The 25,104-nt window shown below is 36.8% G+C and overlaps 1 protein-coding gene across 7 annotated transcripts in view; it reads left to right on the top strand.

Annotated features, from left to right (window-relative positions):
• LOC106090024 (phosphatidylinositol 4-kinase beta) overlaps nt 1–23,332 on the top strand; it is a 213,254-nt gene extending 189,922 nt beyond the window's left edge. Inside the window, exons 1-11 of one of the 7 annotated variants that reach the window (XM_013256104.2) lie at nt 2,945–3,053; nt 8,303–8,414; nt 12,061–12,463; nt 12,580–12,819; nt 12,890–15,400; nt 15,472–15,590; nt 15,655–15,792; nt 15,877–16,151; nt 16,227–16,315; nt 16,404–16,568; nt 20,997–23,332. In XM_013256104.2, coding sequence (XP_013111558.2) covers nt 8,307–8,414; nt 12,061–12,463; nt 12,580–12,819; nt 12,890–15,400; nt 15,472–15,590; nt 15,655–15,792; nt 15,877–16,151; nt 16,227–16,315; nt 16,404–16,568; nt 20,997–21,184 — 4,236 coding nt within the window. In that variant the 5' untranslated portion in view covers nt 2,945–3,053; nt 8,303–8,306 and the 3' untranslated portion in view covers nt 21,185–23,332. The other 6 variants (XM_013256087.2, XM_013256096.2, XM_013256081.2 and 3 more) reach the window with 6 other exon arrangements.
• Nucleotides 23,333–25,104: the final 1,772 nt, after the last annotated feature.

The following is a 25,104-nucleotide window of genomic DNA, read 5'->3' as shown; positions in this document are numbered from 1 at the left end:
ATAAAATTATTATTTTATCATTGCTATTTTGTAATGTTTCAAAAAAGTTATCGCGAAAAAAAAGGTTTTTCATCGGTGAAAAACGAACGTAGCAACTTCTTACTTTTAAGGGAAGCCTAAATTACTCTTTGAATTACTTTTACATGTTTTTGGCTTAGGAAGTAAGTACTTACGCGCACGATAACCGTTGACTCATTTGTTAGCGGAAACAAAATATTCTTATTCTCTCCGTTAATATTCTCTTGAATTACTGTTAAAACCGGAGGTATTAGTCATTATTTAAGTCATTATTTTTTAGCCACAAGCAATGTTGATGGTAATGTTATGTTTATGAATGGTAGTGCTACAAATAATGGCATGTGTTTACAATCCCAAACGGTTGTGTTCTCTCCAATCGGTTGTGTTCTCTCCCTTGCTTAACGTAATAAACTCACATTACTCATTCACGGTAATGCAGTATACCCACGATATACTCGCTAAAATTTTATTTGCAAAGATCATTTAAACTTGACCTTGTTTCGTACAAGTGCGAATATGATTAATCAAGCATTAGCACAATTTCAACTAAACTCTTGGCCGTCGATAACTTAGAAGGAGACCCAGTGGTCACTATAAATTGTTCAACACAAGGCATTCTACTATTGATGGTGATGTTCGTTATTTTTGAATTTTCGACATATAACGACACAATGTAGTTTGACGTTTTAAAAAACCAGATCGTAAACCCCCATCGCTTTGTAAATTCTCGAACATTTGTTGATCTTTTCTGCAATAAATGTTTTCATATGCTTTTGTACTAAAAAAGCAAAACAGATAGCAAACCAATCGCTAAACTCTAGTTTGCGTAAACTCTAGTAGTCGGCCGACCAACTGACTGACTGATTGACCTTCATCTCATGTGGAGTTTTAATAGAGCAACAGAACGAACATAAAAAAACAAATAGCTTCCAAATGAAAAAGTAAAAATTTTGATTAGCGTTAATTTTTGTGTTTTTTGCTTTTTTTCTATTTTTTCTTTTTGTGGCATTTAAACATCATCATGGAATGGGCAAACCATACTTCGGAACGCAGTGTAACTAATGTTGGTTATCCCAAATCAAATTCACCTACAATTCTTTATAGGGATGCTTGTAAATATTACAAACATTTAGTTAATTTTTCTTTTAGTCCTATTCAGTACAAATCAAATGTTCTGAATAAAATATCCTTGCAAGGTTGTACTTGATAGTTATCGATGTAATGCGATAACAGATAATAATAACCGATTAATAGCGATTTGCACTATGCCGTAGTGCAGAGGTTACGATGTCCGCCTGTGAAACTGAACGACTGAGTTCGAATTCTGGCGAGAACATCAGAAAAAAATGTTCAGCAGTGGTTATCCCTCCTAATGCTGGCGACATTTTTGAAGTACTATGCCATGTAAAAACTTCTCTCCAACGAGGTGTCGCTCTGCGGCACGCTCGGCTATAAAAAGCAGGTTTATTTCCATTGAGCTATAACTTGAATCGGACAGCACTCATTGATATGTGAGAGGTTTGCCCCCATTCCTTAATGGAATGTTCATGGGCAAATTTGCATTTGCAATACTGAAATGGAACACAGCATCTGCCTCATTGACTAAAAAAAATTTCGTTGAAATTTAATTGGTTTACTCCAAAACTACAGCATGGAGTTCTGTCAGCCAGCATATCCTGCAATAAAAATATTACACTTAAACAAAAATGTCTTCTTATTTATTTTTGTTGCCTAATTTCCACATTGAAGAAAAATAAACAATAGCATAAACACTTCACACTATAATTTTTGAATTTTTATTACGAAAAGTAATCCAAGGTCTAAAACTGGTGCGACAAAACTTAATCACGTATGTGAAGTTGTTTACTTCCTTAACGAGTTCCTAATTTGAATCAACTAGAAGGGCCTTTATACTTCTTATTGGAGAGCAAAACTGAAACATTATCCAGTTTTTTTAAATGCTAACAGAAAATGGTGTGAAACATTTAAGGAAAAATTATAAAAATAATTGATGAATGGCAATTGGTGTTCAGATTTGAAAAAAATGGCATTCACCACCGCGTAATATAACGTATTATAAGCCTTTTTTATATTGCCGCGAAGTACCACTAAGCCTGAAGACTAACCAATGACGGAGATCATTAAAAAAAGATCCTCTCACTAATTCAAAATCGATCAACACTGATTTACAGTCCGATATTTCAAATATATCGGTTCAAAGATGAGCTAAAGAGATGGATTAAATAGCCAGTTATCTCTCAAAATTATGTACAAGCTTGGCAAAAGCCCATTTTTTATAATAATAGCAGCCCATTTTTGTATAAGTGTCATATTGAAATGTTTATTGAAGGAAATGCTGGCTGACAGAACTTTATTTAATTTTTTCCGTCAGTACTTTAATTTTGTCCGTCATTGTATTTAGCACATATATTACAAGCCAACCCTTTCTCCTTATCCTGTTTTTTTATTTGTTCAATAAAAAAAATATTTTATAGTTTTTTTTCAAAGCAACAACAATATTATGGTACCATCTATTTTTTTTTTATTAGAGCCCGCCATTTGCTAAGATTCATTTTAAATAGTACCATTATATGTGACTAGTTATTGGCTTCTTATGCATTTGTACCCGAACATACCTATTTTTTTAGTTATATTATTGTTATGACTCCTTCTCTCCTATTTTTGCATTTTCAATAGATACGCTCTTATCCGTTCATGTTTAGTTCATTTTCTCTATAAATTGTTCTCTTATGTTTTGGCATGGCAAGAGAACAAATAACATAAGCAGAAAGCTTTTTCAGTGTCAAACAGTAGTTGTGAGAGAAAAATAGGGAGCGCGCGTGAGAATTCATTTGTGGGTATTGTGGCTAGCAGCAATCTGCAGTAGGTTTAGCAAAAATGTGATAAGGTATTCTTAGTTTAGTTGTACTTTGTTATTTACTCCTCCTGGGTGCGGTATATAATACACATAACGAGTATTCGATTTTTGTTGCCTCTTGGCCTGTACATTTATTTGGTGTCTAGTGGAAAACAAAGTGTGTGGAAAAAATCAATACCAAAAAGAAAAACAAGAAAATCACTGTATAATTTTTATATTTTCTACAAATTCTTTTTTCGAGATAGTTTAAGCATATGTTCAAAAGTTTACTTGAACGTAAATTAGGAATAAAAAGATTTCTAAAATGTGGTACGTGGGTTTGTTTATGAGAATTGAAAATATGGAATACCAAAAAACATAAAGTGTGTTTAAAAACGAAAATGTAATAGCACAAGCCGTATATACGTATTCAACAACAAATGGAAGTGTGTATGAAATTAATAGGAAAAAAATTAATAATATTTTAATTGTCATATGGTAGACAATTATTGGCGAAGACTCACCCACTGGTGTGGTATCAAAAATACCCCACTTGGTACAAGTCAACAATACAATTGTACTGCATATGTGTGCGTGTGTATTTGTGTTTTCGTTCACAGTGTGATATGAAACCAATCGGTAATAATTTTAAATTGGTTTTGTTTTCACCACCTTGCATACGTTTGCACATTTTTTTTTCTAGCTCTTTTCTCAAGTGTCATCATTTTGTTTTGTTTTTCTATATCAAAAATATTAATTTGCTTTACAGTTTTTAAACAATTGCCCTTGTTTGGTTCCATTTTATGCCTTTCTAGTATTCACACATTTGTAGAGAGATACTATGAGTGTTTTTTTTTTATCGATGTATCTACGTGTGTGAGTGTGTGTATGATATAACTTAACGTAAATATTCGAGTGTTTATTTACGCTATTCTTTTACTCCCAACACTTGAGCTTTCAACAAAGAGAACTTGTCGATGTACTCTTTCAACTTGAATCTCTTGCGCTGCGCGATTGTTGTCTACGGTGGAACTTTCTCTATCTGCACTTCCTTTTATTTGGTGGTGCGTAAAATGCTCCAAAGGACTAGGTCAATTAAAATTGTATTTCTCTCATAAACAAACCAAGCCCGCCGCCCGCCGCCAGTCACCTTAGCTGTTACATTCAACAACACTAACAGGCCACCCATCATCTAACCAAATACTTGTTTGAATTATTGATTTTCTTTTAGTGAGACAAATACTAACATGGTCTACTCCACAGGCAAGAGAGGGAAATTATTCATTTATGTTGCACCATGATGTTTTCAAACGACATTAACCACCTGCAAAATGAAAACTAGTCGGTATTTAGTCAAGTCGGTTTAGCATCAACCTTTTATGTTTACAATTATGCGTTTGAGTTACATTAATTTTATGCAAACCAAATGTCTTATACAAGAGTACATTGGATTTTTATACATGAGTCAACATCAGTGATGGGCACACTAATACAGTAGGAAATACTACATTATGTTTGTATGAGAACCCGTTAAACTCGAACATTCAACTAAGTGAAGTGTCTTTGTAAAATAACAACAGTGTGTCAACCGAACAAAGCCACATAAAGTTGCTTACACTGTAAGTTTGCTTTCATTCGTGTTAATTGCGTTTGTGTGCTAGAGCCCATGTATGGTGTACATGCATATATGTGCGTGCATTTCTAATTTATGAATTATTTCCTTTAGTAAACGATGCGGCTGATATATACACTAAAATGTGCCATTACGCCCCATATTAACCATAGGTCAGTTTGGTTATAAAGTTAGTAAATAAATTCCATATGTAATCCCTCGTCATATTGAACGATAAATTAGATCAAATTGACAACATATTCAAGCTAGCTGCTTAAATTGTATCAAGTAAATGATGTAAACATTCTTGATAGTCGGAATGTAGTCTCGTATACTACATGCACGAGTCCACATAGACCTTTAACTGCGACTGTATATAACGTAATAGAACAACGAATTCCCCAATTATCACTCACTTGTTATTTTTGGCTGTATATAATTTTTTTCACTCCGTTTGTAACATATCATAATATTAGCTTATGGTGCTATAAAGTTTATATGTATGTATATACTTGACCGTATTAAAAAATCTTAGGACGTCTATGTCTGTGCGTCAGCGTTTCTGTTGTAATAACGCTTTGCTGCTCCCCTTTTTGATGGCCCCTTTTTAGTGTAGGACTTCCAAAAATCTAGGTAGTCATAAGATCATGAAGTTTTGTAATAATTGCCTTTAAAATGTCATGAATCTAACCCTTTTTCTGGTCGACCAAAATTTATAGTCAAGATGTAGCTGTATCCGAATTTTGAGAGCTTAAGATCACTCTCAAAAGAAAGTACTATTTTGTATGTTTTAGTACCTAAATTCAAGAATTAAAAACAAATCTTCTAACTGCCCAATATTTACTGTCAAGGTGTAACCGTATCCTAATTTTGAGTGATTTAACTCAATTCGTAAATAAAGTACCATTTTGTATGTTTTAGTACCTAAATGTACGATTTTGAATAATCTCTTGGTCGCCCAAAATGTATAGTCAAGGTGAACTTGTATCCCAGTTTTGAGAGCTTTAGCTCACTCCGTTAAGAAAGTTCCATCTTGTATGTTTTAGTACCTAAATACACGAATTAAAAATATCTTTTAGTTGCCCAATATATACTTCCAAGGCAGCAATTGCACCACAATTAGTACGTTTTCTTCCACATGTCGTATTTTTGTCAAAACTACTCTAATGTTTGTAAAATTGCTCAATTTTAATTGCCCCTTCGCTGAAGGCGAAGATGAGCTATTTCGTACAATTTTTTAATTTTTTGGTACCAAAATGTACAAATTTTAAATGGATATTTTAGTCACCCATTACATATTTCCTTCTTGTACCTACATGCTCAATTTCCGACCTCTAGTTCTAAAAAGTACCAGATGGTATTTAAATGTACGAGTTGTGAATATATTACGTAGTCACCTATCATATATTTCCTAGTTGTACCTGCATGCCAAATATCAGACCTCTAGCTGCATCTGTAAAGAAAGTACCTCTAGCTCTGTATGTTAAAAAAAGTACCAAATGGTATTAAAATGAACGAGTTGTGAATAGATTATATAGTCCAATATCATATATTTCATAGTTGTAACTGCATGCCAAATTTCAGACCTCTAGCTCAATCTGTAAAGAAAGTACCTCTAGCTCAAAATTTATAATTTTCTGAAACATCATTTAGTCACCGATCATACATATCTTAGTTGTACCTACATACCAAATTTCCGACCTCTAGCTCCATCTATAAAGAATGTACCAAATGGTGCCAATTTTGGTACCACAATGTTCGAATTTTGAATCTATCATATAGTCACCACTATATATTTCCTGGTTTTACCATTATGCCAAATCTCAGACCTCTAGCTCTATCTGAAAAGAAAGTACCAAATGGTACCAATTGCGGTACTAAACGTATGTTTTTTCCCGTTACGAGTAAAATTTTTTAATTTTTTTTTACCCTGATCGTTTTGTACCAGATGTCTTTTAAGTCAAATTTCAAACTACTACCTCTATCCATGCACCCTGTGCAAAGTTCACCCATGCCGTGCCTTTTTCGTACTTTTTTTAGGACCTAAATGTACAAATTTCCAAAAGCTCTTATAGTCACCCAACTAAAGTTGCCATAGTATGTAACCTATGTTACAAAATTCAGATCTCTAATCGTGCTGGGCAAATATGTGGCATTTTGTACTTTTTGGTACTTTTTAGTTCCTTAACGTACGAATATCACCCAATCAAGCCTTATCCCGTACCTATCATTCTAGCTTTAACCGTTTGAGCTGCGCGATTATCAATCAGTCACGCAACTCTTTTATATATATAGATATACCTATACATAGCTATAGATACTTTTTTCTTCCGATTTCGATGTAAAGAGGAGGTGATAATACCTCCTACATCTATGCCAAAAATGAAAACATCGGTACACATTTTGCCTTTTTCTTCTAATGAGATCTCTTCAGATCACATAAGACGTCTCTTTAGTCCGATTTCGATTCAGAGCATCATATCGGCCAACATCTGTGCCAAATATAGGATCATATACATAGATGTACTGTGCAATAAAGCTCTCTTTGAGCTTATAAAAGTCATATTTCATGTAGCCGTCTTATGTGACTTGATATTAACATAAATTTCGGGGATGATTGATCCATGCTGCTGGGTATTCCAAGTTCGGTCTGTCTATTTGTTTGTTTTAATATTATACCCACACTATTTTTGCTTGGTGCTTCCCAACTTGTTGTTTGGTTTTATTATTATTATTATTTTTCTTTTTTCGTTTGTTTTTATTTGTCCGCTTCGCTGAGAACATGGTATTTGTTATACTCTGTTATATTACTCTCCCACAACCCCCCCCCCCCCCAAAAAAAAAAAAAAAAAAAACGTCTCTCTGACTCTTTATTGTGCTCTATTCTGGTCTGTCATATGTCATCCTCGCATCCCACCACGACTCTTTTGCTTGGTGTATTAGTCAGCGGCTGTCACCGTCCCCGTTCAGCAAATGAGCGCTGTGTTTTTGTGGGCAGCTTTACTTGGTTTTCTACAACAAATGAACGACAAGAGCGGAACAAAGCAAAATAAAGAAAGCTGTGGAGAAAACAAGTACCGAGTTTTTTTTTAATATTCTTTTTTCTAAATTTGCAATTTTAAGTTTGTTTGAATATCGAAATTAACAAGTTCATTGCAAGCCTTCGAAGTTTTTCTAAATATTTGTGACGTTTATGCTTTGTGGCGAATGAAAAAAAAAACTTTAAGTGAAAAAGAAGACGCAACCAAAAAATAATAAAAAAAAAACTCGTTTCATCTGATGAGCACGAATAGCATTTAGCTTCGTAGTGGATGATAACTGGATAACAATAAAAACAGCTGATTATACTTTGTCAGCTTGCGAACTTTTTTTGCGTTTTTGCTTGCTTTGCTTTATTGTGTTATGGTGATGAATGGCAAATAGCAGTTTAATACAATGGAAGACAGTGTATGGAAATTTTGTTCTATATCTATACTCGTATTCAACAATTGAAGTTCTTTTTGAGATTCTACTAAAATGAGAGTGAATAGACTATCGTCTATCGTCAAATTAAAACCATTTTTTCTAATATGCATCAACAGAGTAGTGGCTGGCTCATGTTGTATTATTTTGTTTATCACTAATTTGAGACATCCAAGAAGACTTAACGCTGTTGTCAAGCCAACATTGCTATATGAGTCTCGAGCTAAAGTCAAATTCTCTAAATTGCAATTTGAAACATATGTCTATCTATTGTCCTGTTGCTTAAGTTTGTAAAATGTTTGTGTAACATAGCCCATACAATAATGGTCCGTATTTTTTTTATTCTCTTTCAGATCTATGGGAATTTTATTGCCACCTGTCTCTCAAGTGACTAACACCCGCATCAATTTAACTCAACACCATCGCAATCGCAGCTTGGATAGTGCTTTGCAGAGAATACCTGAGGTAAGTTTACAAAGTGTAATTGCAGCATTAGAGTTTTCACAAGGTTTGTCTAGAGACTGAAGGTGTTTTGAGTACAAGTTTTTAATCACTATTTAAACCAATCGCCCGGGTTGCACGCCACAGAATACCGAGTTCAAGCCATATTCTAGCACGTCATTCTAAAACACTGACCTAGGTTCGAATCCCGGCGAGAATATAAAAACTTTTCAATGGCCAAACCCTTCGAACAGCAATCATTAATCTGCCGACTGTTCCTTAAGGGTCATAGCAGATTTGCATTTCTGTACCTTACACCACTCCTGTGCACCCAGAAAAATAAGTTTGCTGATGTCAGCAAACACTATCTGTTGATCTTAAATCAACATTTTTCAATTTTGCAAGTAAAAATCCAATTTCTTTTAACATTTTCCTTTTTTTGTTTAAAGCCATAAAGATAATAATTTTAGTAGATATTTTGCCTGCTGTTATCTGAAATCGTTAGAAATTACGAAATTGCAGAACTTTGTTGTTGTTGTAGCAGTCTGTTGTACACTGAGGCGACAGCACTTGCCGATGAAGCTCTAAACAAGCATTGAGGGTCAATGCGATATGTAAAACCGACTGCCATGGGATTGTAAAAAAACCGGCTGCCATGGGAAAATTAGAAAAAAATGTTGTGCTCTTTTCACTTTTGAATTAAGAGAGTTGTTATAGTATCCGTGACATTTTTAGGCTACAGTCAAATTTGTACTAACTGAAAACAGGACAAATGTTTGCTGTGTTAGCAAAAAAACTACTGTTGTGCTCAGTAGATCTTTTACTGTAACAGCCAAAAATTTTTTTGTTTTTACTAAAAATTTTCTCTGGGTGTGTAACAGGGTTTTATAACTAAGTGCATTTGTTTGTAACACCCAAAAAGAAGATAGATTGTCCCACTAAGAGTATACGGATCGACTAACAATCACTTTATGATTCCATTTAGCTGTGCCAGTCTGTATGTCCGCCTGTCCATATCAGTGTTTTTTAAAACCAAATTTTAAACTATTGCGAAATCCGACGGACTCTACTCTTCGCCAGAACGCATACAAAAGACAAACAACAACACACAACAAAGACAACAGCATTCATTGAGGCAGAGTTGATTGGTGCTTATTTCGTGACCATTTAATGGCAATTGCAATTAATTGAAGCGAAATATATACCTACTAACGAAGCGACATGTTGCTACTATAAAGGTCAATTCCATGACAGACGGTTGTACGTACCGAATTGACCCCATGGAGTCCTTCACCGGAAAGCATTTTTTTCTTCACTATTTTTATACCTTCCACCATACACTAATATCGTCATTCCGTTAGTAACACATCAAAATATTGATCTGAGACCCAACAAAGTATGTATATTCATGATCGTCTTAACATGGATCGCTGCGACCAATATGCTCTTCCACCCCATCTTAGTCGCAGAGTTCCTGGGTCTTGACACTCAACAGAATCAAGCATACAAAAGAGAGAACACAACAAACTGCTACAACAACAACAACAACAACATGGTCTTGACATTCTATGTCGATTTTGCCATGTCCGTCCGCCTGTCTGTCTGCCGAAAGCACGCTGTCGAAGGAATAAAGCAAGGCGCTTTAAATTTTCCACAAATACTTCCTATTTGGGCCATATCGGTTCGTGTTTGTCATATAACCAGGCGCAATTTCTACTCGATTTGACTGAAATTTTGCACGTTGCGTTAAGTTATCATTTCGAATACCAACTGTCTCAAGCATGCTTCAAATCGGTCTATAACCTAATGTAGCTGCCGTACATACCGATTTTCGGACTTTACTCCATGAGCCTCTAGAAATTAGAAATTACCATTCGATTTGATTGAAATCACTTGGTATTTTGGTAAGACTGTCAACAACTATGCCAAGTATGGTCCAAATTGATTTATAACCTGATATAACTGCCATATAAAATGACCTCCCGATTAAAGTTCTTGAGCTTCTAGAGGTCTCAATTCTTATTCAATTTGCCTGACATTTTGTATGAGGTTTTTTTATGACTTCCAACAACTGTGCTAAATATGCTTTGAAACCTGATATAGCTGCTATATAAACCGTCTCGGATCTTGATTACTCGAGCTTCTAGAGGGATCATTTCTTATCCGATTTGACTGAAGTTTTGTCAATTTTTTTTTTTGTTATGACTTCCAATAACTGCGCTTAGTAGGGTTCAAATCGGTTTATATTCTGATTTAGCTGCCATATAGATCGATCTCTGATCTTGACTTCTTGAGCCTCTAGAGGAGCAAATATTATCCGATTTGACTGAAATTTTGCATGAAGTATTTTGCTTTGACTTCTAACGACTATGTCAACTATGATATGAATCGGTTCATGTTGTTGTTGTTGTTGTAGCAGTGTGTTGTACACTGAGGCGGCAGCCCTTGCCGATGAAGGAATCCATCGGGTCAATCCGGTCCTCGGGATTGATGAATCGGTTCATAACCTCTTCTTCTTCTTTAGCCTCATAGAACTCAATTCTTATCCGATTTGGCTGAAATCTAGCACAATGACTTCTACTATGATCTCCAACTTCCAATGCAAGTGTGGCCCGAATCGATCCATAACATGATGAAGCTTCAAAAGCAAAAAAGGGGAAAACTTCTCACAGCTCAATGAGTGCTGTCCGATTCAAGTTTAAGCTCAATGATAACGGTCCGAATGGCGTGCCGCAGCGCGTCACCTCTTTGTGGAGAAGTTTTTACATGGCTGTCATACCAAACGGCATTACTCCTCACAAATGTCGCCAGCATTAGGAGGCGGTAGCCGCCTCCAAAAATTTTTTTCATATGTTCTCACCATGATTCGAACCAAGGCGTTCAGCGTCATAGGCTGACATGCTAACCTCTAGGTGGGCAGGTGTAGGACACTACATAGTCGGCACCGCTCCTCTTTTGCATTTCCTTAAATATTAATTATCGTACAATACTCATGTAATGCATAGTTTTTGCAAAGTGAAGTTCATTGTCTTTGTTAGTGCGAAATAAATATTCGATCTTCACATAAGAAAGATAGGTATGTAGGTAGGTATACAAAAAACCAAAATCCAAAAGATATATGAATGCAAATAACCTTGAAATTTCAACAAAAGTGTTTGTTTTTATTCGAAACGTTATCTTCGATTACTTGGCTTGTACTGGGGAGCACGTCAATAACTTCAAATGTGTGTACGAGTAAAATGTTCTATTTTTTTTTGATTTGATTTGATTTATCTAGCGGACTTTATTTTTAATTATTTCTCACCATTAGAATTCGTCATCTAAATGGGTGCTTTGCCAGTGCATTTTTTGCAACTTTAACGTTCTCTTATAAGGAATTTCTTTACTGGGATATGCAATTGTTGGCTTTAATGCGAAGTATAGGCTATATGCACTCTTATAATAGCAGGGTCTCAAATTTGTACTCAGATATATTGGCTGGAGGGGTGTATTGCTCGTCAATGAAAGCCCCTTTTAGCCTCCAATGTTTACTATTATTTACATACCGTAATGGTTATCTCCAATTTTCTCTCTCTCTCTCTATCTCACTCTCTCTTTCACTCTCTCGCATTCTCTTTGTTAATTTTCTGACTTGTGTGTTTCTCTTGAACATTTCATTTGTGTGGCATAGGTTGAAGTCTCTTCACCCAATGCCGAGAGTGAGAATACATTTTGCACACCATCCATACTTGGGTCAACAATGTGCTCGAAAATTGTAACGACAGCGGCGAATGTGACGGCGGCGTTAACAACCACCCAAACACCCGCACTGACGTCATCATCAACAAACACAGGGCTAAATGCAGCATCAGCGTCGTCGACATCGGACGCCTGTGCGGATGTAGCCAACGCCATGGAATTTGTATCCACAACCGAGCCGATGGGTATAATGGCAACACAGGCTAGCCTAGCTGCAGCCGCAGCCGCAGCGTCAGCGTCATCTTCATCACCAGGAGGAACGTTAATTGGAGCGCCCCCAGGAGAAACAGGAGTAGTAACATCACAACACAACAATATTAGCAGCAGTGTCATAGGTATGTATACAAATATTCTTGCACACATGCTTAGGTGGGCTATGGAAAAACACCCGTGATCCAGATTCCTATGCCATGTAATGTTTTGCCTCATGTTGTCCCCTTTTGCATTTCAGTAGAACCATATTGCCCCGCAACTCGTCCGCGACCTAAATCATCGGATTCCGCAACATCATCAGCAACAACAGTACAACGAGCTGCCTCCTCAGCATCTACCGCCTCGTCTACGGCATCATCGTCGACGAACTCTTCATTTGTAAGCAGTTCGCATAACGTTTTGGCCGTAATCAATGGCCCAGTTGCAAATGGTGGTAAAAAACGGGAAGATCTAACTAGTTTGGGTTCGGACGATTCGGGTAAGTTTGAAGAACACATTTGTTCTTTTGTCGAGTTTCAATATTTAACTCGAATACATTTTTAACACAGGAATTATTTGCGGCTCTGATTCAGATCAGATTTCTTTGAATCGCATTCGGCATTCGCACGAATCGTTAGATTCCGGTGAAATGGACAACGAAGAAGAGTGCATTGATATGTTGGAGACCAATTCAATGGATGAGGAATACAATATGCTGCAATCGGATTTATGTTTCTATCAGTCGCCCGAAACTGACTGTCGCACGTTACGACCATCAAAGAAAAACAAGGCAAGTAGACAGTCGGCGGAGCGTGAGGTTAAAAAATCAACCACGGAAAGTCCTGCTGTTGGCGAAATATCCGCTTCGGTTGTAAACGATGCGGACACGTTAAGCGAACGCCAGCGTTACAGGGACATGAATATGTCTCAGGCTGCCATTACTTTGGAAAAGTGTAAAGTTCCAGCGGACACAGGCATAGGCAATGCGACAGATTCCAGCGATGTGGTCGATTGCCCAACGCCAACGGCAAACCAAAACTCCAATGCTAGCGCCGCCAAAACTCCTTCCACTCCCATAGAGTCGTCGAAGAACGATGTTTTGTTTAAGAATTTCTTTGGTGCCACCAAAAATGCTATTTTCCGCACTGCTCAAAGCATTATTGAGAATCACGAGAAGAAGAATGCTTCGAAGCAAAGTCAAAAATCTTCAGAGGATACTGCTGCAAGTACGTCCGCATCAACGCCCACAGAGCAAATTAAATCACCCACTGACATTTCGAAGAAGAAAGAGTTTTTTGGTCTACTCTCAACAAACGCCAGCAAAAAGGCTGCTTTGGCAGCGGCAGCTGCTAGCAGTTCTGCCACAAATTCTCCTGCTACCACCCCGCTGGCGCCTGTTGGGCCCACGGACCAATCATCGCATTCAATTGGTGGTGAAAAGTCGTCCAGTGAGAAGGAAAATGCTTCCGCCGATTGTTTAGAGAAGACATTAAGTCTACAAGTACCTAATGCCGCAACAGCCTTGTCCACCACCTTCACTTCCAACTCTTCGATATCTAAATCATCTTCCATATCATCGTTGAACAAGCTCAAAGTACCCGGTGTCGTTAAGTGTTTTATCAAAGAGCGTCCTAACAATTTGCAGGAAGCAAATCAACAAAAGACTGAAAAAGGTCCCAGTGGACTGTTGAGATTTTTTGAATCACCAGTTTTTAACATCCATTTCGCAATTCATTATCTCTTCTACTCAAAGGAACCTGGCGTTTTAAGTTTTATTGGCAATAAAATTTTCAGTTTTCCCGACCAGGAGGTGGACCTTTATATACCGCAACTAATTGTCATGTACATACAAATGGACGAATTAGCCGAAGTGTTAGATCCCTATCTGACTATTCGATGCCGAAAGTCGGTAGACTTCTCACTAAAGTGCCTTTGGCTATTGGAGGCCTATAATTATCAGCACATTGATACCATGGGCTCCCGAAAGTCGCAGCTGGCATTAATGAAGGAGATCTATTCGAAGAAGGAGCGCAAGCAACTGACGAAACCCGAGGCGAAGGAACTGGTCCTCCCCACCAGTGGGACCAGCGTAGTTGTATCACCGATTACGAAGAAAACCCATCATAGATCCCAATCCGATGCCACAGTTTTACTCGCTGACTCGCGTAGAAACACTTCGAGCTTGAGTATAGCAAACCGTCTGTACCAACAGCCACCATACACGACACAAACCTTGCCCGCTACACCCGCCAAATTATGCTTGGGAGACCTCACTTCCGGCCGAGCCTTCGACAATGGTTGTACTTGTTTCGAGACGGTAAGAGGACAAGTGAACGATCTCTTGGGCCATAAAACTGTGTGTTCCTGCAACGCTCCGAAAACAGCACCACAAAAGGAGTTCATGAAAGCTCTCATGAATGTGGGCAAGAACCTCACCAATTTGCCCTCGAAGGCCGAGAAAACATCAGCGCTGCGAATGTTTTTGAATTTAATCAATAAAAACCTACCCGCTCGGGTTTGGTTACCTTTGTATTCTGACATTCCACACCATGTTGTACGTATTACAGAGGAGAAGACTGCTGTTCTAAACTCAAAGGATAAAACTCCCTACATCATCTATGTGGAAGTAGTAGAAGTGCCTGACATCTACTCCTCCTCGCTTATACCCAAAATGATGCCCTCGCTGAGGCACACAAAGTCTGAGGAACATTTGGAGGTGGGAGCGGGATCATGCCAACACAACCATAACAATCAGCAACACGCCACATGCAGCCGTACATCCAGTTGCAGCAGTCACAATTCCAGTTGTCGACGTAAGAAGGAAAAGCTTTTATCGGAATCATCGACCGATAACAATGGCGCAGAGCATCAGCATCAGCAGCACCAGCCATCACAACAACATATGCAATGTGGTGGAAACAACCTGCTCTCACCGCCTCAACTTAACGAGGATGATGTCTGGTCCCAGGAAGATGATGAAATAACAGCCCAATATCTGCACATGCGTAAAATGCGAGCAAATTCCGATAGGGATGCCATATCGCAAATGTCACTGGATTCGTGTGATTCCAGAGACCAAGGTAATCATCATTGACCAAAGTGTTGGTTTAAACGCAAATATAATGTTAACGTAACGTTACGTTTCTTATAGGTATGCCAGTTTTATTCAACATTGGAGATGTCCGTACCCGCCATTGTAATAATTTAAGTTGCGAAAATACGAAATCATTTAGCAATGATCCTGAAGATCCTTCTGCGGCGGCGCTTAAGGTGAATCCAATTGCCATTTATAATAAGCCGGCAACAATGTATAATGTTTCCATAATTTCCACAGGAACCTTGGGATGAGAAGGAGAAACAGATTCGTGAATCATCCCCCTACGGGCACTTATCCAACTGGCGATTGCTATCGGCCATTGTCAAATGTGGTGATGATCTGAGGCAGGAGCTAATGGCCACACAGCTGTTGCACGTGAGTATAAACGAACGAAAATATGCCAGTTTTGATTTTGCCTATGACAACTTTCCTCATTCTACCTCCTCTACCTACCACTAGATGTTCAAAATAATATGGCAGGAGGAACATGTTGATCTCTGGGTTCGCCCCTACAAAATCGTGTGTCTCTCCAATGACAGTGGTCTTATAGAGCCAATTCTTAACACGGTGTCACTGCATCAAATCAAGAAGAATTCAAATAAGTCATTGAGAGACTATTTCATTGATGAGTATGGGCCATCCGACAGTGATGCCTTCCGTTTGGCCCAGAAGAATTTCGTTCAGAGTTGTGCAGCATATTGCTTGATATCGTATTTATTGCAAGTCAAAGATAGGTATGTACACCAATGGTGTTGTGTGTGTGTGGACGGATTTCTAAATTTCGCAATTTTTTCACTACTTGTTTCCAGGCATAATGGCAACATCCTGCTACACTCTGATGGCCACATCATTCATATTGATTTCGGTTTTATTCTAAGCATATCACCTAAAAACTTGGGTTAGTCTAAATAACGCCTTACTTAAAAATTGATTGATTTTATGAGTAAAAATGTTTTTCTTGTCTCTTCTGTCTTTGTCCGCCACAGGTTTTGAGCAATCGCCTTTTAAATTAACGCCAGAATTCGTGGACGTCATGGGCGGTACAAATACTGAACATTGGCGAGAATTCAATCGTCTGTTATTAGTGGGCATGATGACCGCCCGCAAGCACATGGATCGCATTATAAACTTTGTCGAAATAATGCGAAGCAGTAAGTATATTTTCCATTTGGATTTATTTAATTGTAAGCATATGGTGTTGTATCGCAAGCAAGTCGTTTATTTCGTCCATTCTCTTTTGTTCGTTTCGACTATTTCCATTAACTTTGCACCGTGGCGCGGTTCGGGTTTTTTCATATAATTTAAACGGCATATGATAGACATATGCTATCATTAATGTTTGAAAAGGGTGCTACGCTTTGTAGGTGCATAGTTATGGGTTGTTGTTGTTGTTGTTGTAGTAGCAGTGTGTGGTACACTGAGGCGGCAGCCCTTGCCGATGAAGGAATTCATCGGGCCAATCCGGTACATACAACCGGCTGCCATGGGATTGCTAGTCATAGTTATGGGTAATCGAAGACCGCATTTGTGGAAAATTCAATTTTAGGGTTACCAAGTGCAATAAAAATGTTTTGTTTTTTTTTTATCAATTATAGAACTTTTGTTTCTTTTTTAAGGTCTTTATATCTTAAAATTGTTTACCATAAAAGTTAAGAAGAAAATTATCTTATATAGCCCATATAGACCGATGTCCCGATTTAGAGTTTTTAAAGACTCATTTCCCCGCCCATCCTCGCTGAGTATGGTTTAGATGGGATCAAATTTGGATACGGCTGCCATGTTGACCGATCTTCCAAATGAAGGTCTTGAGCTGATAAAAGGCTTATTCACGATTTCTCTGAAATTTCGACATACACACACGCTAAGCCTGGCCAAGATCTCAGCGTATTTAGATATAGCTGTAATGTAGAGCAATGTCCGGATTTAGAGCCTTGAGCCGATTAAAAGAACATTACTCATCCGATTTTGTTGAAATTTGGAAGAGTACGTTGTATTAGGGCTCTACACCTTGCTGAGAGTATGATTCACATCGGAACCCCTTTTGGATACGGTTTTCATATATAGAACAATCTCTCAATTGAAGGTCTGGAGCCGGCATCAGTCGTTTTTTTATCCGATTTCGCTGAAATTTGGAAAGTGAATTGTAGACATCCACGCTGAGTCTAAAAAATATCGAACCAGATTTTGATATAGCCGTTGTTCTTGTTGTAGCAGTGTGTTGTGCACTGAAGCGGCACCCCTTGACGATGAAGGAATTCATCGGGTCAATCCGGTACGGTTGATATAGCTGTCATATTGAGTGATGCCACGATTTATAATTCTGAGCCGACAAAAAAGGCGGGTTTACATCCGATTTCGCTGAAACTTTGAACAGTGAATTATATTAGACCCCTCGACATCCATGCCAAGATTAATTAGATTGGACCATAATTTGATATAGCTGTACTTTAAAAGCACCTCCAAATTTGACATGCACGAGGTGATCAAATTGCAAGCCCCATGGGTTAGCTCCTGGATCCACTATGATCCCCAAATTTTACATCGAAAACATTTCAACATTGACTATTGTAAGATTCGTGTAGATATCTCTATTCGCTCCATAGTTCTAGAATAATTTCATGGATTTTTCAAACTAGAACATGCCCTCCATACAATTTCTTGAACCATGAACACCGATATAGTGGTATGCACCCGATACATTACTGGCGGTATGAAATAGGGCCCCCAATATAATAAAGCCCCATACGTAAAATGAAATTAAGACCCGACAATGGGGCTTTATTTCATAATGAAATACGATCCCAAAAGTAAACATGAAAAAATGCTACAACGGAATGATAAAATACTCCAAACTAAAAAGAAATAAGTCTCCAACATTTGGGGCATTATTTGATATGAAATAAAACCCCAGTTTTAAAATGAAACCCGATTTAAAAATTTTGCTCCTCCATCTTTCCACAAAAGTTTGGTGTGACGCTTTATTTCATATGAAATTAAGCCCCAATTTTTAAAATGAAGCCCCAATTCTAAAATGAACCCCGATTGTAAAATTTTGCTGATATTTCTTTTTTTATTAAAAAAGGTTAGCAAAACGAAATAATGTCACAAAAATTTAGTGTGGCGCTTTATTTATTTCCAAATGTAGGATCTTATTTCATATGAAATTAAGCCCCAATTTTTAAAATGAAATAAAGCCCTTAAGCAGGGCCTTATTTAATTTGAGGGTGTTTTGCATTGATGCCTTATTTCATACCGCCAACGGCCTTGCCGCTAAATCGTTCCCAGGATCAGCAACCAAAGGAGGTAACATTAGCTACATTGCTTTACTCGAAGGCCTTTAGTCCCAGCACGGGATAACTATTGGGTTGCCCAAAAAGTAATTGCGGATTTTTCATATAGTCGGCGTTGACAAATTTTTTCACAGCTTGTGACTCTGTAATTGCATTCTTTCTTCTGTCAGTTATCAGCTGTTACTTTTAGCTTGTTTTAGAAAAAAAATTGTAAAAAAGTATATTTGATTAATGTTCATTCTAAGTTTTATTAAAAATGCATTTACTTTCTTTTAAAAAATCCGCAATTACTTTTTGGGCAACCCAATATAAACGCCGGAACTTTGAGTTGTGATAAGGCTAGTTTTTGTCGCCATTAAATAACCAAGGCCATCACGATCCCGCGGCGCCCGGTCATATGTAACGGAACAAAAACGGAACGGTTTTTGGGAAAAACAAATTTAGAAATTTACTTTTTATACCCACCCATAGGGGGTATATTCATTCAGTCATTCCGTTTGCAACTCATCGAAATATCAATTTCCGACCCTACAAAGTATATATATTTCGGATCGATTCTAAGACGATTAAACGATTTCCGTGTGTCTGTCCGTTCGTCCGTCTGTTGTAATCACTCTAGAGCCTTCAAAAATTGAGATATTGAGCTGAAATTTGACACAGATACGTATTTTTGATGCACGCTGATTAAATTCTTGAACGGGCCAAATCGGACCATATTTGGATATAGCTGCTATATTGACCGATTTTCCGATAAAGGGTCTAATGACCATAAAAACGTTATTTTTCATCCGATTTTGCTAACATTTGAAACAGTGAGTAGTTTAAGGCTTTGCGACAACTGACCCATATATGGTTCCGATCGGACTATGTTTAGATATAGCTGCCATATAGACCGATCTCCCGATAAAGGGTCTGAAAACCATAAAAGCTTTATTTATTGCCCGATTTCGTTGAAATTTGAAACAGTGGGTAGTTTTACGCCTCCCAACATAGGATTTAAATTTGGTTCGGATCGGACTATATTCAGACATAGCTGCCATATAGACCGATCTCCCGATAAAGGGTCTGAAGCCCATAAAAGCTTTATTTATTACCAGATTTCCCTGAAATTTAAAGCAATGAATTATTTCAAGCCTCCTGACGTCTGAGCTAAATATGTTTCAGATCGGACTATATTTAGATATATCTACGATATAGACCGATCTCCCGATCTGAAGACCATAAAAGCTTTATTTATTATCCGATTTGAAACAGTGAGTAGTTTAAGGCTTGCAGACAACTGACCCATATATGGTTCAGATCGGACTATGTTTAGATATAGCTACCATATAGACCGATCTCCCGATAAAGGGTTTGAAGCCCATAAAAGCTCTATTTACTCGATTTCGTTGAAATTTGAAACAGTGGGTAGTTTCAGGTCTCCCGACTTTCGTCCCGAATATGGTTTGTATCGGACAATATTTAGATATAGCTGTCATACAGACCGATCTCCCGATAAAGGGTCTGAAGCCCATAAAAGCTTTACTTTTTCACCGATTTCGTTGAAATTTGAAACAGTGGGTAGTTTTACGCCTCCCAATATAGGACTTAAATATGGTACAGATCGGACTATATTCAGATATAGCTGCGATAATGACCGATCTGCCGATGAAGAGTCTGAAGCCCATGTAAACCCTCGGCTTTACATATACACCCGAGATGGTGGGTATCCAAAGTTCGGCCCGGCCGCCCTTGCCGATGAAGGAATCGATTGGTTCAATCCGGTACGTACAACCGGCTGCTATGGGATTGAATGGGGTATAGTATTTTGTTGTAGCTTGAAATTTCAATTTTGAATTAAACGACACTTTTTAAGGTCTCAAATTTCCCACAGTGCGTCGTTCGGACTCGGCCTTAAAAAGGGGGGCTTTTAAATTTTAATAGGACAGCACTCACTGGTATGTGAGCAGGTTGCCCAAGGTACCCTATAGATATTCTCAAATTACCCACAGTGCGTCGTTCTGACTCGGCCTTAAAAAGGGGGTCCCTTAAAAAGGGGTCCCTTAAATTTTAATCGGACAGCACTCACTGATGGGTGAGTAGTTTGCCCAAGGTTCCCCATAAATATTTAATATTAGTCTAATGTTATGTTGTGTTATGGTCATGGTGTTAGGTATACCAGAATTCTACCAGTCGAACTTTTGCGCGCTTGTCCTTTATCTTTTTCTCATTGACGTCATTATTGCTATTATCTGTTTCATCATTTGATGCATAACTCAATATTTGATTTGCGTTTCTTCGTATTTGCAGATGCTCAATTACCTTGCTTCAAGAATGGCTGTTCCGGCACCGTACAGAATCTCCGCAAACGTTTCCATATGAATTTAACCGAACAGGAAATGGAACGCAAGGTAGAGCAGTTAGTCCAGGACTCATTGAAAAGTTTGTCAACAAAGTTATACGACGGTTACCAATATTACACCAATGGCATATTGTGAGAAAGGTTTTTCATGAAAATCTAAATACAGGCGACGACCGATCGATAGAGCAGGTGTTTCTCGTTGGTAACACCACCACCGCCGCCTGCTCTTCTTCTTCGACACGATTCAAGTTTGTGTTTTGTGTAAATATAGTCTAATGCTAAAACAATTTATAATACAAAATAAAATTAAAAATATATATTTAAAAATTCAAGAGAAAATTACATGTTAAAGAACAAGCAAAAATATTACATATATATTAATTATACACACCTATGTTTGTTTTTTGTCTTTAATATGAAACAAAATCAAAACGAAAAAAAAAATGATATACATACATATATATATATATATACATTAAACTATTATCTTTATGTTATTTCTAATGCCCAACTAGTTTAAACTTTATTACTTTTTTAATGCAAGAGAGAAAAAAAAACAGAGAAAAAGGTTCAAAGTGAACTCAAACAAACCCACTTTGAGTTTGTGCGAGCAGAAATAGACTAACTTTTGTAATATACTTGATATGATGATTTATGATCACCCAAAGGAGAGAAGAGGAGAGAAATATTTTTTTATAATAAAAAAAATTAAAATAGCATTAATTTAAAACCTGTACTTTTATTTTATGCGCAACACTTTTGTTCTCTGTGTTGTGTTGTTGTAACAATGTAATGTAAGCATATACGTTTTCAAATACTATTTCTAAACCTATTTCCAAAAAAAAAAAAAATCAAAAATCAAATCTTCAAGAGAGAAGACAGAAATTCGCCTGTTTAGCACACAGGCCAGCTGCGAAGATGATGAGCTGATGATTATATATGCAACCTTATTCCCGTTGTCGAAGGCGAAAGTCGACAGCAAATTTCACAATTCGTGGTATTCTGTAACCCATTCGCCTTCGTATTGTGGTACATAACAAAATAATATAAAAGTAGGCTTCAAACTCTTTCGACAAACAGGCACTTAGAAGTTTAGAGTACAATTAACTTATCGATCGATGATTTTCGTCAAATTTAACTTTTGAATTCGTCTTTAGTGTGATACCAAAACTAAAAAACAAATCGTCTTCAATGACCGTAATAGCATTTTGTAAAAACTAAGCAATTCGACTACGCCATCGCTAACCGGAATGAGGGTGTGATTATAAAAACAAATAAAGAAAAAAATAATTCTTAAAGAAGTAAACACAAAAAAAAAAATGAGCGAGAAAGCAAGAAAGCTAGTAATATAATTATAATAGTACCATAATACATGAATGATATTTTTAATGCCTTTATATGTACGTGTCCGTTTTGATTATATTATATATAAATATAAATGTGTTCTTTTGTTAACATTTAAAATGTATGTATCTTAAATATACAAAATGCAAAAAACAAATAAGAAAAACATTTTTTTTATTACATCCCCAACTGATTGTTGCTATTCAAGTTACCGATATTCAAATCTCCCCCATCCCAACTGAAAAAATAACCCCCCAAAGAAATCGTAAAATTGCACCACATTTCTTTATAATGAAGATTTATTAGCTAAAACCAATATGCTATGGATAAATACGAAAAAAATATATGAAATTATTTAATTAATTAATCAAGCTTAACACTTAAAGTGTTTCCCATTTTTTGTATAGAATAATCCTAAATAAAATAGAAGAAAATACACTACTGAAACAGAGCTACAACAACCCCCCCTAGCATACGTATTCGGAAATTATTATAATATGACTATTATTTTACATAAAACTAGCTATCTTCTATATACTACACACACACACACACACACACACATACATAAATAATTGTATGTATATTATTACAAGCATTGTATAAAAGCAGCAAGCAACTCCCCAGAAGACAAACACAACGGAACATTTGATTAAATGGGTAACAAAAAAAAAACAAAAAAATCATTATTTGTAAGACTTACATTTAAATTATAGCATACATACGACATTAAAACATGATTAAAACAAATGCATCCCATAAAGTAATCTAAAAACATACCTAGTAATAAATACATACATACAAACAAATATACATACATCATCCATCATTCGAGATACAAAAGGAATCAAGAAGAATTTTTTTATTTGCTTATATGATAAATTAATACTTACCAGAAAACAAAAAAAATATATAAGTAAAATGTTAAATCAAAAGGAAACATTTGTTGTTTTATTTCCTGCGTAATCACAAAGGAACACAGATGTTCTCACCAAACATCAAACTTTCTTTTAGTAAAAACTCCCAACAAACAGTCCTGATTCAAAATCGATTTAAGATTTATTGCGCTTAGGTCTTGACTACAGTTGCTAATGATTTTGTCAGTCCACACTGCCCCTCGTGATTTATCCTCTTCCTTTTCGTTACAAAATCAGATCATTGCATCTTCTTCCAAACTTCGTTAATTCTTTCCCATGCTCTTAAGACGAAACCGTTTTGTCCAAAAATTCAATCCAATTCATTGCAGGTAAAAGATTTCGTCGACGCATACACCAGCGTAAGAGCTAGCCGATATAGTTTGACGAATAACAACCAATGTACATGCTAGCATAGATAGATAAACCCTCCAAACATTTGGAAGTGACTTTCTCACTCCCTCCCAGAATAGTCACTTTTTAGGTCCTTTTGGATGATAGTTTGTAGAGATTTCAAGGTTTACAACAACAAAATACATTAGTGTCGGAATTCTATCATTCATGTTTCGCTAATTAGTTTCTCATAATCAACTGTTATTGCTGCAAATTTAAAAATAGATTTTTTGTTGTTGTTTTGGACGCTAACTCAAAAAATCCCAAACAAGAGAATGTATGTTAACTTAGCCTTCTGTAATGAAGAAAGGCCGGTAGCACAGAGGGATAGCATACGCCTCACAATCGTAAGGTTGGCTGTTCAAATCCCAGTCAGGGAAAATCATTGCAAATAAAATCTTCGATTATTAATCCTGATTTGGAAAAGAAATAAATTTGAAAGAGAAATAAAAATAAGCCTCACTCTAAAAGGTAAAAAAAACATTTGGCAAATAAAAATTTATTTTTATAAATGACGTTGGTAATCGAATTTTACACTTTTTTTAGTGCCTATTTAGTCACTCATGGGTATATATCGCCAAGTGGCACGTTTTCTCCCGTACCGAGACACTAATTAGAGTAAAAAATGATATCGCCTGAGATTGTTTTCAACTTCTTTGAGTGCAGATTTAGTGACTCGCACGATAGAAAATGTTTGGAGGGAATGAATACAATTGAGAGGCAAACTACTTGTTCACATTGCAATGACCATTTAAGGCCGATACAATATTCGTTTTTCGCGTTGAAACTCCATATAAAAAAAATAAACGGAAAAATTTGCCGAAATGTGTTTGTTTCGTTATAACTTGTTTTTTCATCTAGGGAAACAAGTGCAACAAGTCATTTTCTTACGCAAAATAAACGCGATCGTCAAACTTCTAATTGTAAATGGGTGTTTGTTAGTGTTAGTGATGTTGCTCACATCCCTGCAAACATTTTCTATCGTGCGAGTCACTAAATCTACCCTCAAGGAAGTTGTTGAAAACAATTTCAGGCGATATCATTTTTACACTAATTAGTGTCTCGGTACGGAAGAAAACGTGCCACTTGGCGATATATACCCATGAGTGACTAATTAGGGACTAAAAAAAGTTTAAAATTCGATTATCAACGCCATTAATAAAAATAAATATTTTTTTGCCTAATGTTTTTCGTTGATAATTAAATTTTAAACTTTTTTAGTCCCTAATTAGTCACTCATGGGTATATATCGCCAATTGGCACGTTTTCTCCCGTACCGAGACATTAATTAGTGTAAAAAATGATATCGCCTGAGATTGTTTTCAACTTCCTTGAGTGCAGATTTAGTGACTAGCACGATAGAAAATGTTTGCAGGGTTACTCTGTACGAAATTATAACGTTTGT

Source organism: Stomoxys calcitrans, chromosome 1 (assembly GCF_963082655.1).
Source record: "Stomoxys calcitrans chromosome 1, idStoCalc2.1, whole genome shotgun sequence".
Taxonomy (NCBI): domain Eukaryota; kingdom Metazoa; phylum Arthropoda; class Insecta; order Diptera; family Muscidae; genus Stomoxys; species Stomoxys calcitrans.
The sequence above is the reverse complement of the archived record's forward strand: the minus strand, read 5'-3'. Positions and strand labels throughout refer to the sequence as shown.